General features: G+C 45.6%; 1 protein-coding gene across 1 annotated transcript in view; it reads left to right on the top strand.

Annotated features, from left to right (window-relative positions):
• Nucleotides 1–22,560, top strand: part of LOC117308018 (protein-arginine deiminase type-4-like) — a 69,236-nt gene that overhangs the window by 26,982 nt on the left and 19,694 nt on the right. The window contains 2 exon segments of the mRNA XM_033839063.1: nucleotides 11,271–11,385; nucleotides 21,493–21,673. Of these exon segments, the coding sequence (XP_033694954.1) occupies nucleotides 11,271–11,385; nucleotides 21,493–21,673 (296 nt within the window).

Here is a 22,560-nt window from a genome sequence, read left to right as displayed (position 1 = left end):
AAAGCCTTGTGGTTAAGGCTTTGCCATTGCTCGATCTGGGTTTAGGTCCTGATTTCTTTCACCACTAGTGTGTGATCTTTCAAGTCCTTCAACCTCTCTGAGCCTCAGTTTATTTGCCTACACAACGAGGGTGATAACCCCTTCCTCCTGGGGTTGATTTGAGGATCACATGAGTTGGTGTGTGTCAGAGACTTCACCTGGCGCCTGCCTGGAGCCCGGGACCTGCTAGTTGATTCTATTGGTTGGAAGCACAGGACTGGAACATTCTCTGCACAAAGGCAGTTAAGAAGACGTATATTGGGAGACCATACTTGAAAACAGGATATCCCAGAAAAATCGAGGCTTTTTCCCTGGATTCCTTAAGACTTGGGAAGGGGACTTGGCACACAGTGAATGCCTAGTAATTGCATGAAAGGATGGTGCACAGGTAGTATGATGCAGCCACTGGAGGCCCTGCTCAGTGAAAAACAGGACGAGAGCCCTAAACGTGAGGACAGTGGCAGCCCCAGGTCTCATCATCCTCCACCATGGCTTCTGAGCCCTGGACTTTATAGGACAAAGAGGCATGTTAATGTTATACTCACAGGGCCCTTGAGTGGCAGCTGAAGATGTCCGGGCAGCCCTCCTTAGTAAGAGGGATGCACAGTGAGGTCTGGAGCACCCAGGAAGAAGAGAGCTAGAGAAGGCAGCCACCAGACAGGCATGCGCTACCTAGACCTCGGCAACACCATTCTCCAGCCCTGCCTGTCAGCCTCCCAGCTGGGTGTAAATCCACTGAGCAAACAAATCCCAGAAAAGATCATCACCCAAGCCTGGCTGAGAAGAATGTGAGGCGTCAGTGTTATTTTAAACCAGCGCTTGGTTCAAGTTTGTATGGCAGGGCTTCCCTGGTGGCGCAGTGGTTAGGAGTCTGCCTGCCAATGCGGGGGGACACGGGTTCAGATCCCTGGTCAGGGAAGATCTCACATGCCGCGAAGCAACTAAGCCTGTGCTCCACAATTACTGAGCCTGCACTCTAGGGCCCTTGTGCCACAACTACTGAGCCCCCGTGCTGCAACTGCTGAAACCCGCGTGCCTAGAGCCTGTGCTCCACAACAAGAGAAGCCACCGCAATGAGAAGCCCGCGCACCGCAAAGAAGAGTAGCCCCCGCTCGCCGCAACTAGAGAAAACCCACGTGTAGCAACGAAGACCCTTGACCCAGTCAAGAATACATAAATAAAAATAAATAAATTTATATTTAAAAAAGTTTGTATGGCAGTGTTATTTTAACGTAGCTCCAGGTTCAAACTTCTAGTTGCTGCTGGAGAGATGCAATCATAGTCTAATCAGAAAAAACAAAGCGATGAATTTGTGAGGTGACGAATTGCCTGCAGGGCTCCGGCTCCTGGTTCTGGTCCTTTCCCTTCCTAATATCCTTCCTGATCAAAATTGCTCTAAAACAACGAGAACATGGGTGGCAGATAGGATGGCAAACATCTGGAACATTTTTCAGTCTCATTAAGAACTAAACACAAAATACCACAATCGAAATAGCAGAAATGAAAACAAAAACAAAAGTTGCTGGGAAAGCCAGGATGAAGTGAGCAGTTGCGTGAATTGCTTATATAGATGTGATTTTATATAATCCTTTGGAGAGCAGTTTCACATATTAGGAATTCTACGTCCAGGAAAATAGACAAGGAAGTAACCCTATTCAGAGACAAATGTTTATTTGGAATTCATAATAACAGAAAATGAGAATAACGCTTGGTCAAAATGTAAAAGCATTTGGGAATGGGTAGGAAAATTGTGGTACCTCCATTTGATGGATTTTATGAAACTTGCAAGGTCTTTACGGTAATATGATAAATACCTTTTTGTTAGGTGAAAAAATCTGGCTACGAAAGGAAGTGACCTGTGAAATGGCAAAATGCCAAATGGGTAAGTGGGAGTGGTTGTAGCAATCATTACCTGTGGAAATGGTTTAAATTGGGCACGATTTGCTTTGAATACATCTTTTAAATGTATGAAAAAAGAGGGAAAAATCAGATTTATATGTACAAGGTAGAAAGTTGTCTGAGACCTACAAAGTGAAAAAGGTTGAGCAACAGTAGGTTTGGCATAATCTCATCATCTATAATGCTCTAGAAGAAATTCTAGAAGGATCCACACTTAATTGGTAACAGAAGTTACCAGTGGGGAGTGAAATGAGGGGGTGTGGGTGAGGAGGAGTTTCTCTTTCTATTTAAAAAATATTACCTTTGGTATAAGAACTGGAAATTTTAAAAAAACAAATAAATAAAGCTATATAAGAACAGAAAAGGATCCATAAGATATGAAATTAAAAATTCTATATATGAAAAAAATGGAAGGAAATAAAATTATTTGCTAGAAGTGACTGATGGAATCAGGGAATATTCTTATATGTTTCCTCCAACTAGCCTTTTCCCCCCCCAAACTTGTTATTATCAGCCACTTGTAGTAAGAAAGGGGAAATGTCCCATGAACTTTTTAAACGGAGACTATGGAACTCGGTAATCCTGCCATGTGAAATACGGTAGGGCATCTTGGGGGTATCCATCAGCAGGATACAGAGCTCCAACCCTGGAGGCATTCTGAGTTTCTTCCAGCAGCTACAGAGAGAACCTTGACTATGGGGGTGGGGGAAGTGTCCATTTTAAACTCTCAAATAATGACCTGGTTGCTTTCCCCAAAGATGAGAAGAATTGATCCTTTGAATGAGTCCCTGCCAAGGTGGGGAAGCCTCCTCCCCACAAAGAGGGAAGCAGATCGGGCCCTTCTTCTCCACCATCCAGACCAGATACTTGATTGCTGCCAGCACCCAGCAAGCCCCTCTTACATGTCTGCTGCATGTCCCTTACATCAAACCGTCCAGTGCTGCAGGAAAAATGGCTCGAGCACTGAGCCTGCCTGGGTCCAAATCCCTGTTCAAATCCCTGGCAGTGCCAGACAAGTGCTTCAGCTCTGCATTATCCAGCTGGATGTAATGTAAATAACTATAAATCAGAAAGGAAGAGAATGAAAGAATGTGGAATTCAACGAGGCAGCAAAGCAATTAGTTGAAAAAAATTAGCCTCAGTCCCACAGAGGGTTCCAGATTCAGAGGAAATGAAAGAATTACCTTGAAGGTATAACTTGAAACTGGATAAACTGTCACCCCCCTAAATGACATGGACTTGGAGTCCCCTGTTGTCATAGTGACTAAAAACCATGGGCTCTGTGGTTCTTCTATGGCAAGGAGAGAATCATTTTATGTCTCATGGCCCTGCCCCCAAAACACATCTGGTTGATATTTTCTTGAGATAGTAAAACTGTTCCTATATTTTACAGGAGGCCAGCGGGGGAGTCAGGACTTTCATGACTACCCAGTGGCAATGAGGTTACCCATTTACACACACAGTGCTAGTGGAGACCGTATGGAGAGTAATAACAAGGTATCCTTATGCCTTCCAGCCAGGATGGTATCAGCTGAGATCAGAATTCCCACCATCATCCTCCACTACAAGAGATATACTTAAGTCTACTGTAGATAAATCAAAATGAAATCCGCAAAAATATTCAGGTAACCCTCAAGAAGGCAGGAAAAAGAAAACAGAAACAAACAAATAATAAAATGACAAATTTAAGCTCTAATATATCAATAATTACATTAAATATAAATTGTCTAAATGCACAAATAAAAAGACAGAGATTAGCAGAATGAATTTTAAAACTATATGTTGTCTACAAAAAACTTACTTCAAACATAAAGAAATAAGTAGGTTTAAAGTGAAAGAATGAAAAAAGATATACCATGCAAATACTAACCAAAAGAAAGCAGGAATAGCTTTATTAATATCAGATAATGTAGACTTCAGAGCAAAATATTTACAGGAGACTGAGAGGGACATAAGATAATGCTAAAAGTTTCAGTCCACCACAAGGCATAGCAATCCTAAACGTGTATGCACCAAACGAAAGAGCTGCAAAACGTGTGAAGAGCTGATAGAACTGAAAGGAAAAACAGACAAATTCAGAATAATAATTGGAGACTTCAACCCTCCTCTCTCAACAATGGAGAGAACAACTAGATGACAAGGATGTAGAAGACCTAAAAGAACTCCATAACTAACAGAATTGAGGTGACATTCATAGAACACTCTACCCAAGAACTTCAGAATAAATATTCTTTCCAAGTACCTACAGAACTTACACCAAATAGATCATATCCTGGGTCATAAAGCAACCTCAACACATTTAAAAGAATTGAAATCATACAGAGTGTGTTCTCTGACACAGTGGAATCAAACTAGAAGACAATGACAGAGAAATAACAGGAAACTCCACTTAGAAACTAAACAATGAACTTCCAAACAATCAATGGGTCAAGGAGAAAATCTCAAGGGAAATTTAAAAATACACTGAACTGAGTGAAAATGAAAAGACAACATATCAAAATAGGTGATGCTCAGCAGAGTTGAGAGGGAATTTATAGTACTAAACGCTTACACTAGAAAAGAGGGAAAATCACAAGTCAATACTCTAAGCTCCCTTCTCGAGTAACTAGATACAGAATAGCAAAAGACACTCAAACAAGCAGAAGGAAGGAAATAAGATAAAAACAGAAATTAATGAAATTGAAAACAAAAGTAATAAAGAAAATCCATGAAAAAATCTGGTTATTTGAAAAGATCAATAAAATTGTCGAACATCTAGCAAGAACTGACAAATTAAAAAAGAGAAAAGACACAAATTACCAATATCAGGAATGTAATAGAGATATCGATACAGGCCCCGAAGACAACCAAAGTATGATAAGAGGATACTACAAACCATTCTACACACATACATTTGACAACTTAGACGAAATGGACAAATTTCTTGAAAAGCACAAATGAATACAGCTTACCCAATATGAAACAGAAAATTTGAATATCCTTACACCTATTAAGGAAATTGAATTCATAATTTTAAAACTCCCCAAAAAGAAACATCTTGGCCCAAATGGTTTGCTGGAGAATTCTACTAAACAAATAAAGATGAAATAACACCAATTCTACATAGTCTCTTCCAGAAAAATAGAAGAGGTGGGAATATTTCCCAACTCATTTAAAGAGGCAAGTATTACCCTGATACCAAAACCAGACAAAAAACAATACAAAAGAATCCCAAACTACAGACCAATATCACTTGTAAATATAGACATAAATTCTTAACAAAATATTAGCAAATAGAATTCAGCAATATATAAAAAGAATTACATATTATGACCAAGTGAGGTTTATTTCAAGGATGCAAGGCTGTTATAACATCCGAGACTGTTGGTACAGGCAGCCTCATGTGCACAGTCTTTAGGCTCCCCCTAGACCACGTAAGAAGAGGCGCTGGGCCTGGAATACGTCCTTACTAAGAGATAATGAGCGCACAGAGCCTGTGCCAGGCTTGTCAACTTGCTCAGGAATATTTCCCCTATTTTAGGCTCAATGAGCATTCTGTTAAAACGTGTACCCAACGGCTCTGAGGTGCACCCTCAGCTTTCAGTATTTCAGACTTCTTGAGGGAGGGGGAGGTGTTCTTCTCCTGAGGCACAAGAGGGGTGCACTCAGGCCAGTTGCCCTGCCATGGCTGCCGGGGGCACCTGCTAACCATGAGGGACTGATGAACACTATTGCAGCCGATCCCGCTCTCTCTTCTCTATGTGAGTAAAAGCATTTCCATCCAGTGCTTGACTCGGTTGTGTTTCCATGGCAACTTTGATACCAAGGTGCAGTGGACAGAAGTGTTTGGACTTCTCTTCCTGGTGCCTGGCATTGTGATGATCTTGCTATCCTCCAAGTAGTTGGAGTCTTCTCCCAGCATTGGTTGCTGGTGTCTGGTGTTCTGTTCGACAATAAGTAGTGTAACCCACCATTTTAATAGGCTAAAGAAGAAAAATCATATCAATGGATGAAGAAAGAGCATTTGAAAAATCCAATAGTCATTCATGATTAAAACTCTTTGCAGATTAGGAATAGAGAGGAACTTCCTCACCTGATGAAGGGCATATACAAAAAATCTACAGTTAACAACATACCTAATGGTGAAAGCCTGAACACTTTCCTCACAAGACTGAGAATGAAACAAGATGACCGTTCTTGCCACTGTTATTCAACTTAGTACTGAAAGTTCTAGCAAGTGTGATAAACCAAGAAAAGAAATAAAAGACATACAAATGAGGAAGGAAGAAATAAAACTGCCTCTATTTGCAGAAGACATGATTATTTACATAGAAAATCCCAAGGAATCTACTGAAAAACTCTCAGAACTAATAAATGAGTTTAGCAAAGTCATGGGATACAAGATTAATACCTAAAAATCAATTGAATTTTGATATACTAGCAATGAACAGGTGGACAAAATTAAGACTACAATACCATTTACAATCGTTCCCCGAAAATGAAATACTTAGGTGTAAATGTACAAGACTTGTATGCTAAAAGCTACAAAAGGCTGATGAAAGAAGATCTAAATAAATGGAGAGCCATACCATGTTCATGGATTGGAAAACTCAACATAGTAAAATGTCAATCCTCCCCAAACTGATATAGAAATTTAATGCAATTACTATCAGAATCCCAGAAAGATTTTTTTGTAGATATAGGTAATATTACTCTAAAACTATATGAAATTATGAAGGAACTATAATAGCTAAAACATTTTTGAAAAAGAAGAATAAAGTGAGAGCAATTAGTCTACCCAATTTCAAGATACAGCTTTAGTAGTCAAAACTGTGTTTGGTTGGTGGATAGACACATAGATCAAGTAAATGAAATAGAGGACACAGAAACAACCCACACAAGTATGGCCAACTGATTCTCTGACAAAATTGCAAAAGCAATTCAATGGAGGAAGGATAGTCTTTTCAACAAATTGTGATAGAGCAAGGATGTATCTTAAAATAAATGGTGTTTTCTATTTAATAAAATACAATATTTCTTGTACACCTACTCTGAGCCAGACACTATTCTAAGCACTAAGGGTATAGCAATGAACAAAGGAAAGTTTCTGCTTTTGTGGTGCTGACATTCTCATGGTCATTTTCCCCAGGAGAAATCCTGGATGCTAGAAAAGGAAAGTGGGCACCTGGGGTCAAAGATAGGGTAGGAGCCAGCTCCAGAAAAGGAATGCAGGGGCATTGACCTTCCTCTTGCTAGGTCCCCTTCCCCTTCTCAAAGATGGCGTAGTGGAAGGTCACAGGCTTTCAATGCAGACAGAACTGTAGTCCACCTCCCGTCTCTGCCCCTGAAGTAATGCTCACTGTCAATGACTAACAGGTCTTCCCTTTATCACGTTGTTGTGGGGTTCACATGAGTGGGTGCAGTAAAAACAGTGCAGGGCAGGGCCTGGCACATCTTAGAGTCAGATGTTGCTCTTGTGTGCCCAAATCCTTCCAGAGCCTGGATGGGTTATATGAAGGAGAGCAGGGAGCGGTGCTCGGGGCAGGGCAGGGCTGTGGGAACAGAAAGAGAAGAAAGTGCAGACGCAGGGCTCTTAGATGAACACCTTAGTAAGAAGGGGAGACTTGCCAATTTTGGCCAGTCTGGATGATCTAGATACACTCCCAATTTTCTACTTGAAGTTATGGAGAGGCTGGGGTTCTTTGTGCTCAAAGGGACTTCAGAGCTCATTGGCCAAGGGGCCCGACCAGGAGGCAGCTGCACATTGCATGGAGTGGGACAAGGGGTAAAGTTCAATCCAAATGTCACCACTTCCTGTCTGTGCAACCGTGGGCAAGTTACCTAACCCCTGCAAGACTCAGTTTCCTCATCTGGAAAATGGGGAGAGTATAATTCAGACAAATTTTGCTGTGAGGATTAGAGATGATGCAAGTCAGCAGCCTGGCACAGGTAAGGGCCACACCAGAAAGCAGAGCAAGTTAGACAAACCTGGGTTTGAAAGCCACTTAGAAGCCATGTGGCCTTGAGCACGGTGCTTCCTGCCTCTGCAGAAATGAGACTATAAGTCCGCCCACTGGTTTATGGTGAGAATTAGAAGTAATACAGCCCAGGGACTTCCTGATGGTGCAGTGGTTAAGACTCCATGCTCCCAATGCAGGGGCACTGGGTTTGATCCCTGATCAGGCAACTAGATCCCACATGCACGCCACAACTAAAAGTTCACATGCCACAACTAAGGAGCCCACATGCCACAACTAAGGCCTGGTGCAGGCACTTCCCTGGTGGCACAGTGGTTAAGAATCTTCCTGCCAGGGGGAAGGGTGAGCTGTGACAGGGCGAGAGAGGCATGGATATATATACACTAACAAACGTAAGGTAGATAGCCAGTGGGAAGCAGCTGCATGGCACAGGGATATCAGCTCGGTGCTTTGTGACCGCCTGGAGGGGTGGGATAGGGAGGGTGGGAGGGAGGGAGACGCAAGAGGGAAGAGATATGGGAACATATGTATATGTATAACTGATTCACTTTGTTATGAAGCAGAAACTAACACACCATTGTAAAGCAATTATACCCCAATAAAGATGCTAAAAAAAAAATCAATGAAGAAAAAAAAAAAAAAAGAATCTTCCTGCCAATGCAGGGGACACAGTTTCAATCCCTGGTCCAGGAAGATCCCACATGCCGCGAAGCAACTAAACCCGTGCGCCACAACTACTGAGCCCGCATGCCACAACTACTGAAGCCTGCGTGCCTAGAGCCCGTGCTCCACAACAAGAGAAGCCGCCACAATGAGAAGCCTACGCACTGCAATGAAGAGTAGCCCCCTCTCACTGCAACTAGAGAAAGCCCACATGCAGCAATGAAGACCCAATGCAGCCATAAATAAATAAATAAATAAATTTATTTTAAAAAAATAGTATACAAATGTATGCAATAAAAACGGTTTAAAAAAAAAGACCTGGTGCAACCACATAAATAAGTAAATAAATATTAAAAAAGAAAGAAAGAAAGAATAGAGCCCAAGGACCTGCTGGCAAGTGTGGCACGTGGTGGGTGTCTAATAGATGGGAGTCTGTGTTATCACCTTAGTCCTTGTAAATCTGTTTTAGACAAAGCCTAATTAGCCTCTAAGAGAGAGCCATGGACTTGAGAGGCATTGGATGAATATTTGTTGGGTGAAGAGCTAAATAAATGAATCTGAGCGTTATCTATGAATGAAGAACACTCAAAGAATGGCCCGGCCATCTCCTCCAAGCACAACTTTGCAGCATACTCAGTCCTGCAGCCTCTGGGAACGATCCCTGATGCCAGTTCCTTTGCCCAGAATGATGTCATCACATTCACCTGGAGGAGGATAGCCAGGCTGGTCACTGGGGCATCAGTTCAGGTGCCCAGTGACCTGGCCCCAAACGCCCAGAGAGCATCAGGCAACCCTCAGCACAACCTGGCTTCCTCCTGGCGAGCAGCTGGGCTGGCGTTTCTGCCTTTCAGCAGAAAGAGAGGGCCCCTTCCTCTGGGGTTTCTGGCCTGGATTCTGAGCCAGATACCCTCATGTGCAAAAGGATTTGCTTCCCAAACCCCAAAGCCCCCTTCAGGCTCTGAAAGGGTAATGTCTTCTGTGAGGGTAACGGCCAGGCCAGGGCCAGGCCAGGTTCTCAGGGATCCTCACAGGAAACTGCCCTCAGGGGTACCACCGTGGGTCAAGTGCTGGGCTGGGTGCTGGGTGCTGGAGAACACCATGGTCTTCAGCCACAAGGGTTTAGTGAGCACCTACTACAAGTCAGGAGCTGTTCTAGGCACTGAGTGTGCAGCTGAGACTGACAAAGGCCCTGCTCTCATGCCTAGTTGGGGCACAGACACTTAAACACACACACACACACGATGACAAGCTGTGGCACATTTCAGGAAAAGAACCAAATGCTCTGCAAGAGAAAAAAGAGAGACAAAGGTAAAGCCACAAAGTCCCTGCCAATAACCACAGACACGGGCACACCAAATGCATCACAGAGTGGTTTATGATACAGAAGATCTGTAAACAGCCTTCACGCCCAGCAGTGCTATGGACTGAATTGTGTCTCCCCACCCCCAATTCATGTTTTAAAGCCTCGGTGGTCTCACTATAATGTGGGCATTGTGATAGGACCCACTTCATGGGAACGTTGGTATGAAGCAGGATTGGAACTCAGGCCTGTCTAATCCCACAGCCCGGCTCTTAATTAATGAGGCAAATGCCTTGTTTCAAAGCCGGAGAAAACAAAAAACACACACGCAATCTCCAACCCCCAAGACACACTCTGTTCACTCCAGATCCCTGTGCGCGCCTCCTCTGGGTGTCCCCTCTGGGACTTGTCCCTCCAACCCCTCACCCATCACCCGACAAGCAGGCAGAGCCTAGCACCAGTGGCCCACACCCACGGCTCTGCGGCTGAGTGAGCGTTCCCATGTGTGCAGGGAACTCTGGCTTCAAGCTCTGCCACATACTAGCTATGGTGCCTTGGGCCCATCACCTTTCTTCTCTGTGCCTCTGTTTTCCCTTCTGTAAAATGGGTAGTAATAACAAGCCCATACAGACCTTGTACTGCCATAAGAAGTAGATGTGTTGAAGTCTGAAAAGCTCGTGTCACGTGGACAGGCAGCTGATACATCTCATACCCCCAAGAGCAGGATGCCTCTGGTTCAAATCCTGGCTCTACCACTGTGTAACCTCTCTCAGTTTCTTCTTCTGGAAATTGGGGATAATAATTGTACTGACCTCAGAGAGATGCTGAGAGAATGAACTGAGGGAATTATAATAGTACCTACCTCACAGGCTTGCCTTAGTGAGTTATTCCACAAGACGGCCAGAGAAAGGTGCCCGGGACACAGAAAATACAGAAGGGTGGGATGTCACGTGGGTGACCCAGCCCGGCGAGACCTGGCCCAAGCCAGATCGGTCTTTGAATGTGTAGCCCGGTCTGTGACCTTGTGCCTAAAATCCCCCAGCCTCCCCACTTTTCTTGCCTTCTCCTCTCTGATACCCTGTTTGGCACAGTGAAGCAAGGTTGGATGAATCCAGGAGTTCACGGTCCCAGGCAGGGATGGGGCAGTGGGCATGAGGCCTCAGAATTGCACCCCTACCCCCTGATCCCTCGGCTCTTCCCAGGAAACTAACGATCCAGGCTGCCACTGATTCGGGCATCAACACCAAACAGGGTCCCGGTCTGAGGGGGAAGCTCCAGGGCAGAGGAGGGGCTGAGAAGACATGCCAGGGACCTGAGTGGGGAGGGGCTGGGCCACACACCACAGGTGCTGACTCATGGCCTCTGCTGGGCACTGGGTGCTGTGAACGAACCAGCCCTGGGGCTTTCTACAGCCGGAGGGACGAGCTGGCCAGATGATGGCCCAGGGGACAGTGATCCAGTGGCCCCAGAGCAGCCCACCTATGCCGTGTGTGTGCTGGGCACCGAGACGCAGCTGGATGTCTACGGGTGAGCAGGGGACATTCTGGGGTTGGGGGCAGGTCTGGTGTTGCTGGATGAGCAGGTTCTGCTGACACAAGACGTGTGTTTGCCTCAAGCTTCAGGCTCCAGCCTCTGCAGCCACCGGCAGGGGAGAAGCTAGAGAGCTAAGACCTGAGTGGCCCTGGGATGTGTGTGGACTCAAGGCAGTGAGTTCATTGCCATGAACAAGTGGGTCTTCCCCAGGGCCTCATCACAAATGCATTATTTTTATTTTATTTTATTTTTTTAAAGAAGATGTTAGGGATAGGAGTTTATTAATTAATTAATTTATTTTTGCTGTGTTGTGTCTTTGTTTCTGTGCGAGGGCTTTCTCTAGTTGTGGCAAGCGGGGGCCACTCGTCATCGCTGTGCGCGGGCCTCTCACTATCGCGGCCTCTCTTGTTGCGGAGCACAGGCTCCAGACGCGCAGGCTCAGTAGTTGTGGCACACGGGCCTAGCTGCTCCACGGCATGTGGGATCCTCCCAGACCAGGGCTCAAACCCATGTCCCCTGCATTAGCAGGCAGATTCTCAACCACTGCGCCACCAGGGACGCCCAACACAAATGCATTATTATAGGGCAAACAGGACCATATCCTTTCACCATTGAGGCAATGGGAGCTCAGAGAGGGTCTGTGACTTACCTAAGGTCACACAGCAAGTGTGCCCTGGAAGCAAGGCTGGACCCTGGACTTCATAGCCCAGACCTGGATCCCCCTGCAGTTTGTTGCCCTACACCTCTCGGCCAAGCCTCCCTCCGTGGGTGGGTAATAGCGTGGGTGTGATGAGACAGGCTGTGGCATGGAGAGGCCGAGGAGGAGACCAGGCCCTGCTATTGGCTAGCTGGGCTGCCTTGGGCAACTGAGCCTCAGTTTCCTCATCTGTGAAATGGGGATTATACCCACTTCGTAGGGTGCTTGTAGGGATTAAATGTGAAAACCATAAAAATGTTTGTTAAGTACTTAGCACAGTGCTGGGCCTACCCCTGGTAGTTGTTCATTCGTTCATCCCTTAATTCATTCATTCAACAAATACCGATTGAATACCTATTATGTCCAAGCCCTGTGCCAGGCTCTGGCTAAACAAGATGGTCTAGGAACGCTCTTGGTGGGCGTGGTTGGGGTCACTGCTGTTGTCAGTAATAGTAGTGGCAGCCCCTGGCTTCCTCCATCTGAACAGATGCTCCAGGCTGAGCATCTGTGGTCCTAGAACGGTGCCCACAGGAGTGTCTGGCACATTTCCTTGGAAGTGCCGCTCGCTCCCAGCCCCCAGCCAGCAGTAGGAGAACAGCAGAGACTGAGAGGGTGAGGAGTAGAGGAAGAAGAGGCTGACGGTCATCGGAGGCCACCCGACTCCCAGGAGACAGCCCTTCCATCAGGGAGGCATTGAGTCCTGTGTTCACGCGCCCTTGTGATGTGTGGTTTCTCACACAATAACGGCTGATAGTCACATCACACTTGGTGCACACAACTCACTCAGCCCCCTTAGGAGGCAGGCAGTGCTGTAATTCCCATTTTGCAGAAGGGAAAGCTGAGGCTCTGAGAAGTTGAGTAACCCACTGAAGCCACACAGCTAGTTAGTAAGGGAGCCAGGATTGAAACCCAGGCAGCTTGGCTCTGGGACCCTCCTCTCTGCCGCTCCATCCCTGGACCAGCCCTTCCTGTCACTTCTTGCCTGCCCTTCACAGCAGCTCCTTGCCAGCACCACGTCCTAAGCAGCCACCACCCTCACTCGGCCTGAATTTCCTTCCAAAAGCACAGATGGGCTTGGCAACCCCCCCACCCCAGCACTGCCTCCTTGACCCCCTCCCAGTACAAGCTTCCGTACCTTTGCTCAAGCTGTGTCCCTGCAGCTGGGCTCAGAGGTCCCAGGGCTTAGAAAGACAAGGTTGTAGAGGAACAGACCACAGGCTATGGGTGCCTTTCCAGAGCTGCTCTGACAAGTTCTGCTTATGATTTTCATTCTGAGTTTGGAAGGTACTTTGTCTGCAATGGGAAATACACTGATTATATTCAAACAAAATTTCGCTGCCTGAGATGAATATTGAAACCTGTCGAGGGCTTTCTGTGATGCTTGCAGCTGGAGTCAGGGAGGGATCATGACTCCAGCTACCACGTGCCAGGCCCTTCTGTTCCTGGTTTCTAATCCTCACAGAAGTTCTGCAAGGTAAACACTATCGGCATGCCCATTTTAGAGAGGAGTACACTGAGGCCTCAAGAAGTGAAAACACCTACCCAAGGTCACCCAAATTAAAGGTGTCCAAGCCAGGAGATTTGAACCCAGGACATTCTGACCCCCAAACTCCCCCTGCTTCCCCAGCACACGCTGCCTCCCAGTGCTGTGGGTCTGGCCTTGCTAGGCACTGCTGTCTGGCTGGTAGAGCTTCCAGAGGGCTTGAGAGATCCAGAAGGGGTGGGGGGGGGGTGCGTTCCAGGAGGTGGCAACCACGGAGGACCGTGGACATTCTGGAGCTGCAATCACTGGGGTACTCCTTTTCCTCTGGCGCCTCCTTCTCAACAGGAAACCACTCAGTGTGACAGTGGGGAGCAGGGCAAGATTGTTAGTGTCTCTGAGCCTCAGTTTACTCATCTGTAAAATGGGGACATTAACACCCACCCTGCTGAGTTGCAGTGAGGATTACATTATACAATGCATGCCGAGAGTCTGGCAGAGTGGTCCCCCTTTTCCGTAAGGATTGCATGTGTTGTTGAACGTGAGAGTGTTGCAGACGCCGCTGCCCATCTGGGGGTCGTTGTAAGGAAATGTTAGACGCAGGAGCTGAAGGAATGATGTCGTTTGTCTGGGGCTCAAGTTCTTGGTGCTGCCTCTCTGGAGGCTGTTGGAAGTGACTAGAAGATTCAGCTCTGGGATATCTTATAATAGCACACACGGGTCCCCCAGCCCCCAACACAGTAAAAACCCTTGTGTGTTTATGAAAGTCCCTTGTTTAGGACCTGAGAGGGTCTGGAAAACATCCTAAATCAAATCCCGGTGGTGCCACTTCCCAGCAGGGCCTCACCTCTCTGAGCCTTGGCTTCCCATCTGGCAGAGAGGATGGGATGGCTGTAGAGCCCCAGCAGCTGGCAGACCCATCTGTCCACGGCCTCCTCTCGGTTCTGGAGAGGAAGCCATGCCAGGCGGAACGAGCCGAGGGGAACCGCCCCGCAGGCAGGTCCTGCGTCCCGCTTTGTCCCCCACTGTCTCTGTCTCCAAGTCTCTGTCTCCCCCTTGTTCTTTGAGCCGCTTGCTCGTTCTCCTGTTGTAACAGACGCATGGCGTGTCCCTCTCCCATCCCCATCCTCCTGCCACGGCACCTGGGCGGCTGGGGACGCCTGGCTTCCCACCCCGGCTTTGTGAGCCTAAAGGCAAACAGCTGCGCATGGAGCAGAGAAGGAGCCTCCGGGCTTTGGCAGAGAAACCGGGGCGAGGAAGGTATAGGGTCAACTGAGGCACTTGAACAGAGGGGCACTGGTTCTGCTGTACCATCTCTTGGACGTGAACTGTCCTCCAGCAAGGGCCACGCATTCCTTATTATTACTGTTACCATCATGTCCCTTCATTTCTGATATCATTACCTAGCTACTGAAGAGGGGCGAGCACCACACATGGGCCCTTCATTCTGCACAACATCGTAGAAAGCATCATCGGAGTAAACATTATTCCCATTTTACAGAGAAAGAAACTGAGACCAGAGAGGGTCAGTGCCTAGGCCAAGGTCACACAGCCTGTCAGAAGTGGCCCAAGCCCATCGCCACTCTCCAGCCCTTTGAGGCTGCCTGCTGTTCCCGGGCTGGCCTGGGAGAGGTTTCCCATGGGCAGCTGAGCCCCTGCGCCCCTGCTAGTCTGCAGGCAAGTGTCTGATCACAAAGGCCCCAGCCGGCTGCAGACACCACATCCACAGGCACGTGCCGTAGCCAGCTGGTGTAGACAGACTGGCCACTGGGCTATTCGATGTGGTGGCAGGCATAGTTTGTATACTTCGTCCACATTGACCCTGGCTGTCTCCCCGACCCAGACAGTCAGTGCCTCCCAGGGACGACGACCCAGCCATCCTGCTAGCCGGCCAATATTGTGCTGGGAGCAGTTGGGGGCAGGTAGGAAAGCCAGTGCCTGCACCAGGGAGCACACAGGGACACCTGCTGTTAGAGTTTAGCAGAAGTGGAATGGTGTCTTTGTCAAGGACTGATCCTGTATTGGTTATCTATCACCATGTAACAAGTTGCCCCAAAACGTGCTGGCTCAAAACAATAGCGTTTATGATCTCACAGTTTCTGTGGGTCAGGATCCAGTGTGGCTTAGTTGGGCCCTCTGCCCTGGGGGCTCAAAGGCTGCAGTCAAGGTGTCAGCGGGGCTAAAGTCACGTTGAGGCTTGACCAGGGCAGCCCTGCGTCCAAGCTCAGTCATGTAGAGAATTGTGCTCCTCGTGGGCTTGTGGACTGAGGGCCTCAGTTCCCTTCACGTGGCTGGCAGGAAGCCTCCCCTAGTTCCCTGCCATGTGGGCCTCTCCATAGCTCACAGCATGGCAGCTGGCTTCATCAAGGTGAGCAAAGGTGAGAGAGAGAGAGAGAGAGAGAGAGAGAGAGGAGAGAGAGAGAGAGAGAGAGAGAGAGGAGAGAGAAAAAGAGGTGGGGGAAGAGGTCTTTTGTAACAGCCCATCACTTTTGCCATTTTCCGTTGGTTGAAAGGAAGTCTCTGGGGAGACTTCCTACACTCAAGGGGAGGGAGTTACACAAGGGCATGAACACCAGAGGTGGGGATCATTGGAGACATCTCAGAAGCCTGCCTGCCACGTACTTTTCCCGTATTTCCCTAATTCTCTATAAGGGATACCTACAGCTTTTGATATGGAGACAAAGAACTTTATTACAAAAATAAAAATGAAAAGTGTAATCATAAAATCCACGTCTTGTGACATTGTGGAGTGAGGGCGGCCTCTCTCAGTTGTTTCCACTATGGTTTGAATCTGCTCCAATTTACCAGCCCTTCTGTCTGTGAGGATTTCACTGTCTGTGGGTCATTCACTGTCGCAGAAAGGGCTGCTCTGAACATCCTTCAACGTGTCTCCTGGTGTACGTGTGCAAAAGATTCTCCAAGAGTGGAATTGCTGGGTTTGGGGTGGGCTAATGTTTGACTTTACAAGGTAACAGCAAGTTCTTTTACAAAGTGCTTAACTTGACACTCCCATGAGCGGTGTGTTAAAGTTGCCGTTGAACCATATGGTCTACGATGTTGTTTTTTACCAATCAAATAGGTGGAAAACCCTGTCTCAAGGCTTTAATATTTCATTTCCTTACTTATTAGTGAGGTGGAGCTCCTCTTTAGATGTTTATCATCCACTTGGGTTTCAATTTCTGTGAAGGCCTGTTTGCATCTTTTGCCCTGGGCTTTTTTTTCTACTGAGTTGTTTGTCTTTTTCATGTGGAGTAGCCTGAGCTCTTTAAATATTACGGATGCTAAGGCTTGGTAGGTTTTATGCTGTGAATATCTTCTTCTCAGATTATGCTTGCTTTTTCACTGTATAGAGTCTTTGGATGAACAGAAGTTATTTATTTTCATCTAGTTGAATTTATCAATCTTTTCTTTCTTGTTTATGGATTTTGTGTCTTATTTAATTACGGGCATTAAGATGTCTCCAACAACTTTTGAAAGATACAAATGCTCATTCATGATAAAAAGTCTCAGTAAACTAAGCATAGAGGAGATCTTCAACTTGATAAAGAACATCTACAAGGGCTTCCCTGGTGGCGCAGTGGTTGAGAGTCCTCCTGCCGATGCAGGGGACACGGGTTCGTGCCCCGGTCCGGGAAGATCACACATGCCGTGGAGCGGCTGGGCCCGTGAGCCATGGCCGCTGAGCCTGCGCGTCCGGAGCCTGTGCTCCGCAACGGGAGAGGCCACAGCAGTGAGAGGCCCGTGTACCACAAAAAAAAAAAAAAAAAAAAAAAAGAATATCTACAAAAGACTTACAGCTCACATCACACTTAATGGTGAGAAGCTTGAAATTTTCCACTAAAGTCAAGAACAAGGCAAATGTGTTCCCTCTCCCCACTGTTTTTCAACACAATATGGAAAGTCCTAGCTAATGGTTAAGACTAGAAAAGGAAATAAAAGGGATACCAACTGAGAAGAAATAAACTTTTTTTGTTCGCCTATGACATGATGATCTATGTAGAAAAACTCAAAGAACTGACAAAAAAACTTCTGGAACTAATAAGCAACTATAACAATGTTGCAGGACACAGTCAATTGCTTTCCTGTATACCAACAATGAACAAATGGAATTTGGAATTAAAAACACAATGCCATTTACATTTGACCCCTCCCAAATTAAATACTTAGGTATAAATCTAACAAAATATGTATAAAGTCTGTACAAGAAAAACTTCAAAACTCTGATGAAAGATATTAAAGAAGAAGTAAAAAAATGGAGAGCTATTTCATGTTCATGGGTAGGAAAACTCAATATTGTCAGTTCTTCCCAACTTGACCTGTAGATTCAGGGCAATCCCAATCAAAATCCCATCAAGTTATTTTGTGGATATCAACAAACTGATTCTAAAGTTTATATGGAGACACAAAACAAAGAAAACAAAACAAAACAAACAAAAAACCCCAGAATAGCCAACAGAATATTGAAGAAGAACAAAGTTGGAGGACCGACACTACCTGACTTCAAGACTTACTGTAAAGTAAATCAACTATACCCGAATAAAAATTATTTTTAGAAAAAGACTTAACTGTAAAGCTACGGTAATCAAGACAATGTGGTATTAGCAAAGGAATAGACAAATGAAACATGGAATAGAATAGAGACCAGAAACTGTGCATAGATATAGCCAACTCATCTTTAGATGCGGCACAGAGGATTTTTATGGCAGTGAAACTACTTGATATGGTCCTATAATGGTGGCTATATGTCATTACACATTTGTCCAAATCCACAGAATGTAAAACACCAAGAGGGAACCCTAATGTTAGACTGTGGACTTTGGGTGATAATTATGTGTCAATGTAGGGTCATCAATTCTAATGAATGTACCACTCTGGGGGAAGAGGTTGATAATAGGGGAGGCTATACAGCAGTTGGGGCAGGAGATATATGGAAATCTCTGTAACTTCCTCTCAATTTTGCTGTGAACCTAAAACTTCTCTAGAAAATGAGCTATTTTTTTAAAAAAAAGATGCAAAATTCTGTCTTTCTTAAGTCTTTAGTATATGATGTGAGGATGGGATCAATTTAATTATTTATTCAATGTATTCATTTTCCATATGGATAAGCAATTGTCCCAGCACCACTTATTACACAATCTTCACTTTCTCCAGTTATTTGCAAGACCACCTCTGTCATAGATCAAGGAGAATCTCTCTTAAGTTGCATCTGTCATTTTCTTTACCTAAGCCATTACAATGCAATCCATGACTTTACAGTAAGTCATACGTGGTAGAGCAAGTCCCTCACCTTTTGCTTCTTTTTCTTACAAGGTACTTTGACTATCTTAGCCCCTTGGTTTTCCAAGTAAACCTTGGAATCAACTTGTCAAGTTCAAGTAAAACCCTGGAATTTCTCTGACCATATGAATCTATTTGGAGAGAATTCATACCATGATGATATTAAGCCTTCCTAACCATGTTCATGGTATTTCTTTCTTCTAATTTGGGTCTTCTCTAATGGATTTCAATAAGGTTTGATCATTTTTCTCCATAAAAACCTTACACATCTTTTGTTAGGTTTATCCTAGGTGTTTTACAGTATTTCTTCCTAATGTAAATTATATGCTAATAGTGTGGTTTTTGCCTAAAAATTAATTTTGTCTGATATTAATATATCCATCCCAGCTCTCTCCTGACTAATATTGGCTTCATGTATCTTTTTTCCTTTTTTTTTTAAAACTTCATCTTTCCTGGATCCTTGTATTTTAGGTTCACCTCTTATAAATAGCATGGAGCTGGATTTTATTTCTTTATCTAGTCCCAAACTCTCTTTTAACTAGTAACATTATTTATATTTATTTTGATCATTTATATATTTGAGTTTGCTTTTACCATTTGCTTTTTAGTTTTTGGTTGTCTATTTTTTTCTATGTTGCCTTTTTCTCTGTAATCGCCGTTTTGAATGGAATTATCCATTCTTTTAAAAAATTATTGCATTTTCTCCATGTACAGAAATTTATAAACTCCATTTCTATTCTTTTGGTGAATACTTTTACATTTCTAGAATTCAACACTATCTTAATTCTCTCTTCAGTTGAAGACCTCATACCACTTTAACTCTCATTACCTCTCCCAGTTTACATTCTGCTCTTTTTTTTAATCTCACAATTTTGATATTTTTATAAACTTTTTTTTATACAGACAATATTTTTTAGATTTACCAAAATATTTACCATGTTATTTGTTCACCATTTTTATTGAATCCAGATGATTCTGACATTAGGTATCTTCTTCTTAAAGAATGTCTTTAGAAGTTGCTTTAGTGAAAGTGTGTTGGTTTTAAAACATCAGTTTTTCTTCATCTGAAAATGTTTTTATTAAAATATAATTTTTTATGTACACAAGTCTACGTTAATAGTTATGTTTTCAAGATACTTTGAAGATATTACTCAACTCTCTTCTGGATTTCATTACTGCTGTTGTGAAGTCTACTTTCAATCTATTGATAATTATTATTCTTTTATAGGTGACCTGACTTTTCTTCTTTCTGGATACCTTTAAGATCTGTTTGTCTTTGGTATTCTTTTTTTTTTTTTTTTTTAATGCGGTACGCGGGCCTCTCACTGCTGTGGCCTCTCCCGTTGCGGAGCACAGGCTCCGGACGCGCAGGCTCAGCGGGCATGGCTCACGCGCCTAGCCGCTCCGCGGCATGTGGGATCCTCCCAGACCGGGGCACGAACCCGTGACCCCTGCATCAACAGGCAGACTCTCAACCGCTGCGCCACCAGGGAAGCCCCATGTCTTTGGTATTCTTAACCACAGTGAGATGTGTGTGTGTCTGTGTGTGTGTATGTGTCTGTGTGTGTATGTGTGTGTGTCTGTGTGTGTATGTGTCTGTGTGTGTGTCTGTGTGTATGTGTCTCTGTGTGTATGTGTGTGTGTCTGTGTGTGTATGTGTGTGTGTGTATGTGTGTGTCTGTATGTGTGAGTATGTGTGTGTGTCTGTGTGTGTGTCTGTGTGTGTCTGTGTGTGTGTGTCTGTGTGTGTGTCTGTGTGTGTATGTGTGAGTATGTGTGTGTGTGTGTATGTGTCTGTGTGTGTGTCTGTGTGTGTATGTGTCTGTGTGTGTGTATGTGTGTGTGCCTGTGTGTGTCTGTGTGTGTATGTGTGTGTGTATGTGTGTGTGTATGCAGAGAAGGGAATTCTTGGCAATTTCCCTTACTTTTCACATCTCAGCAATGCTTTGAAAAGTATATTCTAGGGCTTCCCTGGTGGCGCAGTGGTTGAGAATCCGCCTGCCGATGCAGGGGACACGGGTTCGAGCCCTGGTCTGGGAGGATCCCACATGCCGCGGAGCAACTAGGCCCGTGAGCCACACCTACTGAGCCTGTGCGTCTGGAGCCTGTGCTCCCCAACGAGAGGCCACGATAGTGAGAGGCCCGCGCACCGCAATGAAGAGTGGACCCCGCTTGTCGCAACTAGAGAAAGCCCTCGCACGGAAACGAAGACCCAACACAGCCAAAAATAAATAAATAAATAAATACAAAAGTATATTCTAACCATGATCCAGTTGTTTTGTAAGGGAAGGTCCTTCAGAGTACTGAGTACTGTTTGTACTGTTCGTGTGATTCTTCATATATGCACAACACTGTGTGTGCGTGTCTGTATAATATAAGCCTCGGGTACACACATCACTCTATGCATACATCTGTGTGTGTGTGGCTTTTCCTAGTTCAAGCGTAACCTCTCCAGGGCAGGGGATTTTCTTTCTGTTTCTCATTACCTCCTGACAACCTACCAGTACTTACTCCCATGGTCAGGGTCAGTCTGGCTGCCTTCTGGTGTCCACACTGGTGGGGAAAGGAAGAACAGTGGGGAGAGCAGTAGTGGGCCAGGCACTGCCTCACCGTGTCCCCCTGTCCTCCCCATCTGTCTCTTCCACAGCTCTGCCCCCAAGGACTGCACATCCTTTAGCATCAATGCTTCCCCAGGAGTGGTCGTAGATGTTGCCCACCACCCTCCAGCCAAGAAGAATCTCACAGGTTCCTCCAAGTGGCCCCTGGACCCTGGGCTGGAGGTGAGCCTGAAGATGAGAGCTGCCAGCGATAGCACAGGTGACCGGAAGGTGAGTGTGGCAGCCGTGGGCTGGGATGTGTAGGAGGAGGTCAGCAGGTCATAACAGGTCAGCCACTCAGTCGACCCAGAGCCCCATCCCTCTGCAGGCTCTGGGGAGAATCAGTTCTTTGTCTCTCCCAGCTTCTGGTGGCAGCTGGTATTCCTAGACTTGTGGCCACGTCGCTCCAATCTCTGCCTCCGTGGTCCATTACTTCCTCCTCAACCTGTCAAATCTCCCTCTGCCTCACTCTTATAAGGACACTTGTCATTGGATTTAAGACCTGTCTGGACAATACAGGATGATCTCATTTCAAGATCCTTGATTACATCTGCAAAGATCTTTTTTTTCCAAATAGGGTCACATTCACAGGATCCAGGGATTAGGTCGTGGACGTATCTTTTGGGGAATCACCATTCAACCCGCTGTAGCCGCATTGACTATAGATGGACTCAACAGGACCCTCCAGGATTCCCACAGGGATCTGGGGCAACAACCTCTTGTTCCCAGCAGGACAGGCCAAGCAGGATACTTCCTGGGGCAGAGTTGTTGCCTGCTGTAAGAATACAGACCTTGGGCATCAAAGCCGGTCAGCAAGGGTGCAATCAGAGGAAGCTTCCTGGGAGAAGTGGCAAGCTGATGGATGGTATCAATGACCTGCTTAAAAGAGGAAAAGAGAAGTGAGAGCTCTACACAGGGGATGTGGCCTGTGTGCACACTCTGGATAAGAGAGGGTGAGATGTGTGTTGGGGAAGCTGAGGAAGCGCTGTATGGAAAGAAAGGAAGGTAGAAGGGAAGGTGAGGGAGAGAGGGAGCCAGTATTAAAGAGTTTGGCATCAGAGACCTCATTCTCTTAGGACAACAGGAAGCCAATGACAACCTTTCATCCATGAGTAACA

The sequence above is a fragment of the Tursiops truncatus genome, chromosome 1 (genome assembly GCF_011762595.2).
Source record: "Tursiops truncatus isolate mTurTru1 chromosome 1, mTurTru1.mat.Y, whole genome shotgun sequence".
NCBI classification, from domain to species: domain Eukaryota; kingdom Metazoa; phylum Chordata; class Mammalia; order Artiodactyla; family Delphinidae; genus Tursiops; species Tursiops truncatus.
This window is presented reverse-complemented; position numbering and strand designations above follow the sequence as displayed.